Genomic DNA, 8677 nt, shown 5'->3' on the forward strand with positions numbered 1-8677 from the left:
GCCGCGCTCTAGCAAGACATACGGCCCACCCAGATTCCGAGAAAGGTGCCAGTTGCCGGATTTCTGGATCCGGGCGGATGCAGAGCTCACTAAGTCAGTAGCGCACCACCGAGATTCCAAAGTGTTGCGGAAATTGTGGGAATTCGTTGCATGCTTGTGAGGAGCCCAACAGTACAGGTACAGAGCGGCAATTCACGTGGGCCGGGCTTGTACCTGAGATATCGATGAAACTGAGAGGGCGGGCTGGCCGGCCGTTGAGGAGCTGCCGGATGCACCCGCCCTGGCGATTCACTTGAATGATGGGTTTCGTTGAGCCTTGAATAGAAACACGTCGGAGAAGGGCAAGTTCGTGACATGGAGCAAAGCTTATTGTCAGCCAAGAGGCGAGGAGAATGTCGGAGTTGGGGCCGCGGTGGATTGGGCGAGCGAGTGGTGCCACCCGGGAGTTGGAGCAGGAACACTAAGCCAAAAGAAGACTATTGGAAAAGAAAAGACACCAGCGCCAGCGCCATAGTCTACCATGCTGGCGGGGATGTAGACACTGACACAACAATTGTGCGTGATTTTCCTCGAAAATTGCCCGGTTGTCTGGAACGGCCAGTGCTGGGGCTGGGGTGGACAAATTCGAGACGGTGCTGGTGGGCGTTAACTGGCCAGTGCAGACAGCGTCGCGGGTCGTCGACTCGGGGGTTTGAAGGTGAGACTTTGCCGCCTGCCTCACCTTAATCACGCCGGCCTTAAGTCGCCTCACATCAAGTCGTCGAGTCGTTAACTTCTAAAGACAGACAAGTCATGCGCTGTCCTTCGTGTGGTGTATGGGCTAACATGACGCGGGGTGCTAGCCTCTAGGAAGAGAAGCAAGGCTTGAAGAGTGGATTGAAGATACGGACATTGGACATTGAACGTTGTAGGTGGGACAGTATCACAGGAAAGTATCTGGATGGACCGATGATGTTAGATGCCAAGGTATTGTGACAGAGCCGATGCACGAGGCGCCGAGCATGTACAGATGCAGTTCGTCTGGAGAGGGAATACGCACTTCCAGTTGGGGTGGGAGTGACAGGATGGGTGCATGAGGCAGCCACGCTGGGCAACGGGCAGCCACGCCGGCCAGTGACAGCCAACAAACGGTCAGTGGACGGGAAAGGGAAGGGAAGGGACGATGAAAGACGGACGGGAAGGGAGCCACCATGGGAAATCGCCAAGCCTGTGGCCCAGCCACGAGTGATAAGCTTTGCCAAGAAGAACAGAGCCAAGACGGGCAGGTGTGGGAAAAAGACTGGGGATTGGGAAGAGAAGCACGAAGAAGGAGGGGGGAAAGGAGGGAAGGAGGGAAGGAAGGGAAAGCACAAGCCACCCATTCTGCGTCCGAAAAATAGGAAGGCAGGGAACGACCGTCGACAACTGTCACACGGCATTGGACGGGGCCAGTTTTGGGTACAAAAGACAAAAAAACAACAACACGCGCACAAGCCCACCACGCTAACCACATCTGCGGGGTTGATGCAGCCCATAAATTCGGACTTGGTCATTGGCTCTGAGGTTGTACTCGTTGAAAATCAACGGCAGGTTTTCACCCGACCGTCGCCTGTCTCTCCAGAGCAAAGCGCATTGCACGGATGGCATTCTTCGACACTCTGCAACAACGTAGGCCAAGTGTCCAAGTCATGATTTGACCACTAACGGCATGGCGGGTGGCGGCACACAGCATCAACACATCCGCCGACACCCAGGAGACCGATTTTAAAACCCCTGTGTCGATGAATGTCTGCCGTTGGCCCCAGCTTCGTCTTCCTCCTTTCTCCGGACATGAGAGACATGCTAAATGCCGCCTGAGAGGAGAATCTCGTTCAGCTCGGGCGACTCATTAGGCATGACCCACGGAGAGCAAGCCTTATTAGTGGTGGCCTTTGCCAGAATGGGGTGCATCCCTCCCCTGGCTGCCTCCAATTGAGCAATTGCCCGTTAGGTACGTTGGTCCGCAGCTGATCCCCATTCTTCGCCCAGCAAAGGACCCTATTGGATGGCAGGCAAACAACAGGTGAGCCTGGAAATGGGGGTGGGCCGAGAGGAGAACACTGTGCTCGTGCCCCTGGCACAGTGTGTCGTTATTCAGCGCGCAGTTTACTTATCATTCCCTATTCCGGCCCAGTGGCCGACGAAGCGAGGCAGGGCAGTGGCAGGCTTCCAATGGGCCAACTGTGAGGGATGATCCGGGCGGGCACACGCTATTCCTGCGTCCATCATTTACCGGTTCAGACGGTTGTAGAAGGGGAATCATTCGCGTCCTCCGTCGGCAGTGCCCACCGTCTGAGCCCGCGCCCACGCCCACGCCCACGTCCGCTTCCTCTAGAGTTGATTTAACGGAGACTGGTCTGATTGGGTTGAGGGACGAAATCGGACACAGCGCGCCCTGGTTTTCTTCTTTTTAGAGTTGGCAGAGCCACGATAGTCGACGATGGAGCTGATGTCATTGCGTCTCGTCAAGCTCTCGTTCTCGACAAATTAAGATGAATATTCCCCTACTTTGAGTCTGTACGGACACTCACCACCAGGATGCTTGAGCAGCCATCCTCTTCATCTGCCATTTCCTTTGGTCCTGCGTTTCATGAGCCAAGACAAAATACTCCGAGCCCGTGGGAGGCGGGACGGCTGGCGGCCGTCCGAATTCTGTCTTTGATCAGCACGGCTGCCCGTCTCCGATTCAGTGTGTTGTAACTTGTCCGTCGGCAGCAGAGAGGCTTATTAGTCACCACCCTCCTTTCTTAACCTTTCACGCAAAACACGCCTTTTAATAATCACTTACGCAGTAAACGGTGAGGCGGGGATGGCCATGCAGCCCGGTCAGTCTAGCGTCGGGCGCTCAGAGCCCCACCCTTCCAGTACGTATCCCTCACGTCTGAGATAATCACACGCTACACGTCCAGGTACACAACGCCCGCCCGTCATCGCCGTCGCACATGAACCGAGTATCGCAGTCCCGATGGTCGAAGACGAGCCGGAAAAGGTTCCTTCCTTGCCATATCATTCGACATTTGACATTCCACAATGTCAATGACCAATGCTCACCCGAGATATTTCCACGCCAAAAATGGCATTTCGTGATGACATATCCTGGAGTCGCTCTGGTTGAATTTCTTATCGATGTCCTACTCACAACAACAAGGCGGACAAGATGGGAAACCCTCATTTTGTCCAGTTTCCCCTCTCGTCTAATCTCGATTCCTAAGTTGCACATCACGGTGCCAGAGGAAAGAGGAAGGCTTCAGCGGGGGTCTTGCCTGCCGTCTCGCTGCAATCTTCATGCAACGGGGTTAGATTTCACCCCTTGTGCCTTTCTCCGAAAGCATGCTAATCAATTTCTCGCAACCCTATCCTGGTGGCAGTAACATAGATCCCACCTCTTGAATGTCAACCCTTTCGCGGGATCGGCGATGGGATGCGGAATGGCGTCCGGCACTGCCATGCAGAGCGCAAACCCTTCACGCACGTATCTTGTCAACGACAATGATCCCTCTTCTTGGGTTTTGTAGATCGCTCCGAACCTCCTCGGGTCCGCCAAGCCTGTCACAACACGATCGCGCAGTGTGTCGCGACATCTCAAGAGAGCCGGTTCCTCCGACTCGGGATGTACAGTAAAAGAACTGTGCGACGACGATGAGGAATACCCGGACCCACCGTAATCCTGCCACTGTATTTGGACGCAAGCTCGTACTCCATAGCGTTTAGCACCGTTAGCCTCATGCAGCTTGCACGGAGGTCGAGGCGTCTGGGGTATGCCTAGTACCTCGCACTGCCCTTCACAGTGCGGCACGGTGTACATCGCCATGCCTCACACACCCAGACCACCATCACCGGCACCACCGCCATCCCTTCTGAGAGCGTCACTTCCCCCCCCCTTCTCCCATATCCATCCGCTTCCCCCCGAACTGCTATTCCAAAACACTTTCGAGACGACTCCACCACGAGCAACTAGAGCCAGATCTGGCCAGCAAAAGTCCAACAAAGCGCCGTAGAATACAGCGCGCCACATCCCCGTTGACGGCGACTTTGTAGGCCCCCGAAATAGCGTCCAGTCTCTCATCTTCCCCCCGGCCGCCCTTTTTTGCCCTTTCTTTTCCCCCCATTTCTCTGTCCTCCCAAGAATCTCTCGGCGCCCAGCCTGCGATCGCTCCCACATCCCCCACACAAGCCTTCTTGGAACCCTTTCTCCAGTGTAGCCACTGACGAATTCAACCTCGACCCGTTTTATTAACAATTCGCCTGCGACCTCTCATTGCTATTTTGGTGACTCTTGAGGATTTTGGTCAATCGATGCTTCGTCCCCCGAAATACCAGTCGACGTTCTAGGGACATTGTGCGCCATATTGCAACGCCCGGACTCGTGTCCTCGACTCTCGCTCGCTGCAGCCATCCGCCCGACCGAGCCCCCCGAATTCGCGTCCCTCAACGACAACAACCCGACACACCACCGTTAATCGACACCGCGAAACCGCCGACAACTGTAGAGTCTATTCGATGGCGAGTGTTTACGAATAAGAGGAAGCCTTTCGTGATCCTCGCCTGCGGCTGGCCGCTCTGTTCCTCATCGACAACCATTCGACGAGTCGGCGCCGCGACCATGGAAGCCCTCGCAGCCGCGAGCCCTCTGCCCTCTCTGGGGGCAGCTGGGGCCGCAGCCGCGAAATTCGCGACTGCTGCACCCATTATTATCGCGAATAATGGCATCAACTACGAAGAATCCGCGACCGGAGGCGCGGTACAATATAACGACTTACGCGACCCATTCTACGCTTCGATTTTCCCCGTCTGCTACGCCCTCGCCGCCACCACTGTGACAGCATACATGCTCGTCATCATGCTCTTCATCACCCCTCGGTCCTTTCTCGACGGCGGAGTTGTATATCTTGGCCGACGCGGGTTTACTAGTGGTGGAACCTCGAATGGCATCAGCATCGGAGGACGACCGTGGCTGCAAAAAGTAGCCGCGGTGACCGTGGCAATCTCTCTCACAATAGCAAGCGCCGACACCTTTAAAGTGGCAGAGCAACAGTATCAATGGGCGATTCAAGACGCCAAAAAAATGCAGTCCGAGGTCATGGACGGGACCGAACTGAAGGTTATCCGCCTGATTTCCGACACGTTTTTGTGGCTGGCGCAAGCCCAGACTCTCATCCGACTCTTCCCGCGCCAACGGGAAAAGGTTATTATCAAGTGGACAGCGTTCGCGCTGATCACGTTGAACCTCATCTTCAGCGCCCTAAACAGCTTCCAGTACCCCACCAGCGGGAGCAACGGGAACGCCCGTCCGCGAAGTTTCGTCGACGCCGTTCCCGCTCTCAGCTACCTTTTTCAACTGTCCCTCGGCCTCCTATACGCCGCTTGGGTCATTTACTACTCGCTCATGAAGAAGCGATACGCCTTCTACCACCCGTTGATGAAGAACATGGTCTTGGTGTCCTCCCTCTCCCTCTTCGCCATCCTCGTCCCAGTCTTTTTCTTCGTGCTGGATATGGCGCAGCCGGAATTCACTGGGTGGGGAGACTACGTACGCTGGGTTGGTGCCGCAGGTGCCAGCGTGGTAGTGTGGGAGTGGGTGGAAAGGATTGAAGCACTGGAGAGAGAAGAGAAGAAGGATGGTATTCTTGGACGCGAGATTTTCGATGGAGATGAAATGTTGGAAGTATCGGCCTCGGAGTTTCCATGGCTCAGGAAGAGGAAGAACCGGAGCGGTGGCGGTGACGGTGGCCAGGATGGGCCTCAAGGTGGTACCGGCGCTCAAGGTCCCCCGCCTAGTGGAAGAGGCAACCTTTGGCCCGGCATGACATCGATTGCGTCCAGATATCGCTCCAATCACACCACCCAACCCAACCCGGGAACAAACAACGCGCAGAACGACCAAAGATCTATGGGCGGCCTGCTCCGCCCGCCCATGTGGCCCTCTCGGCCCGCCCCTGCCGTAACACCCGTCAGCCGAACCGACACGGCCAGCGCCGCAAGCACCGTATATGCCGTTAGATATCAACTGCCATCAGAAACAACCTCACGGACACCAGAAGCAGCTGGCCAGACTGAGGCGCAAATACAGCCAAATGCGCCAGCTGCCATGTCTCGGAGCAACTCAACATCATCGAGTAGCGGGTCGACCGCTAGCGATGACGAACCGTCAATGGCAGCCCCTGTCCCGAGACAGGCGACGCACAAGGCCGTTGAATTCGACACAGAAGCTCAAGAAGACCCCACCGCGAAGGGCAGGAACGGATGGAGATCTCTGGTTGCAAACCCGCTCTTCCGCCGTACTGCGCGCGATCCGCCGGCCGAGGTAATGGCTCATACCGAGACGAAGCAGCCCGAAATCCACAGTGGTCATGACGACGCCGGAAGATGGGATCTCAGGGCCCGCCTGGAGGACTTCGCCGCGACACAGGCGGAGAAGATTCGAGAGAAGATGCGCCCGACGCCCGAGACGGACAGCTTGCCAGTCACCGTCATTCCTGCGCCGCCAAGGCAAGGAGCAGCTTTGGCCGAATTACTAGAGGAGGACCGAGCTGGCAGCCAAGATTCCCCCGAGCGTACGGAGCTCACCAGGACCACCAGCGACGCCTCTGCTCTCTCACCCCAGCTTGCTGGAGGGCTAGGAAGGGCGACCAGCAACTTCTCTCACCGGTCTCGCGGCGTGAGCCAACCCCCAGAGCCTGCTACGCTCCAGCTTAGCAGACCACCTCTCTGGCCTGGCGTGCGGTCTCAACATCAAGAACACGAGCCGCCGGCACCCAGCGCACCTGCTCATGGCCGAAGGCTTGGAGATGACCTGGGTCCACCGCCTACTCCATGATGAGTCTGCGCGGTTGGGCCAGCTGCACTGGGTTTCTTCGTCGAATTTGAAATAGCGTGGCGCTGCGGCTTTCTTATCTTTTTTGCATCGCGGGCAAGCAGGACGGCGCACTATCATGGGAAAAATGGACGGCTCCGGCACGAGCCTTGTTCTTGACTTTTAAGGTGTATATTGCGGAGTATATTGGAGGTGGTCTATCGTGTATATGGGAGACGCCCGGAAAGAGGCATGGGGAAGCAAAATTTCGCGGATAATGACCGGGGCCTGTACGCATGGTGCCCATGTATATACTGGACACGGGAAGGCAGCCTCGCCGGTGACGCAGGCAATAGATGGGCGTTGAGTGGCTTCGACTCTACAGGGTGGTGACGGCCTGAATCGGCCGAGCACGAGATGGTGGAAGCAGGCCACTCGTTGGGTACTGGCAGGGCCTCATGGTTGAGGAGAGTTGAGCGCAGCGGATGCGCTGCGGAGAGACAGGTCTACTGCGGACGCTGCCAAAAGGGGGGGAACATGAGGTGGTGAGAGGAAGATTAAGCGATAGTCGCGTCAACAATTCAATCAAATCAGTTAACTAAACACGCATCCCTCCAGCTAATTATCTTGTTTCGAGTGACGTTTGGCCGGCTCGTACGTACCCCTACGTCGTACACGATACAGCTTTCTTGGGTCCAGGCTGAGCCTATCGTTGACTGCGAGAGGGACTTTGGCGATGTGGAACGAAGTCGCATCTACATCACCACCATGCACCCATGACTACTATGCACTCACCACGGACTGCTCGCTCGATAGAGCACCATTTTATTCATCGCTACGCTGGTCATCACGGGTGGCCAGAGAAACACCCTTCTCTCCCATGTTCGAAAGGTCGTCACCGCTGATATAGGTAGATTTGCGACGCCCAAATCCGAGCTCGAGGAATCAAGCGGGCCGAGAGAAGGGGAGGTAGGGGTTGAACTGAAACGACATTGAATACTGCGCGACAAACAAATCCCCCGAGATAAAAAAAAATTTCTTCGAAAAAAAAGGGGGGGGGCAAACCTTGCGGAGAAGGAAACGCTGCCTGTTTGTGTGTGTGTTTGAGAGAGAGAAAGCTCCAGACGTGAAAGGGGGAGATTGTTCACAGCATCGGCTGCCTTGGCACTCGGCGAAGTTTTCAGCCAAGCTTGGGATTATGTGGGCGACGCAAAGGTCGAACCGATATGCGTCGCCCGCAACTGTCTTGGCGGAGCAGCACCCCCCCCTCCCGCGTTGCCCTCAGACACCTGAGACTACGGCTAACGCAGGAGCGTTTTCCAGGCTGGCGGAAGTGAGTGCTTGGTTCATTCACCACGAGAGGATGGAGACGGGTCCAACGCGCACGGGTTCCTCGTCAGGCCAAACCCAACCACCAAGGCCATCCAACACGGGGTCCCGTTCTAGCAATGGCAGAGGAAAGGATGCCTCCGTCTTGCGTCTTTGCCCTTGGCGCCGAGGCCAAGTCCGCATCCTCGACGAGGACGCGGACTGGCGAGGCGCAGAACAAATGCCAAGATTTGCCTCTTGATGGCTAAGGGCTACAATACACACGTAAGCATGGCAGGCAGACCAGGAGTGGGTGTTGGATACTCCGCATAGACGCAGCGGTGATGCCCTGCGGGCGGGCAAGGCGTTTAAAAAGTGAGTGAGTAACACAAGGATGGATGGAAATTTGGTGAGTGATGGATGTCCCCGTTGCATCCGGGAGGCAAGTTGTTGCAGCATGCACAGCCCAAAGGGCTGGCCTCGTTGGGTGGAGATCGGGGGTGGGTGGATGGGTGTGCGTTCGCGACCGGCGACGACGGCGGTGAACTGCATGTGGGC

General features: G+C 56.4%; 1 protein-coding gene across 1 annotated transcript; it reads left to right on the forward strand.

Moving 5' to 3' along the window:
- Positions 1–4621: 4621 nt before the first annotated feature.
- Positions 4622–6835, forward strand: EsH8_IV_000477 (PalH/RIM21-domain-containing protein; the record flags this gene model as incomplete). Its single annotated transcript, XM_083265367.1, has 1 exon — positions 4622–6835. The coding sequence occupies one exon, from the start codon at positions 4622–4624 to the stop codon at positions 6833–6835; it is 2214 nt and encodes a 737-aa protein (XP_083124262.1).
- Between the last annotated feature and the right edge of the window lie 1842 nt (positions 6836–8677).

Source organism: Colletotrichum jinshuiense, chromosome 4 (genome assembly GCF_051148585.1).
Source record: "Colletotrichum jinshuiense chromosome 4, complete sequence".
Taxonomy (NCBI): Eukaryota; Fungi; Ascomycota; class Sordariomycetes; order Glomerellales; family Glomerellaceae; genus Colletotrichum; species Colletotrichum jinshuiense.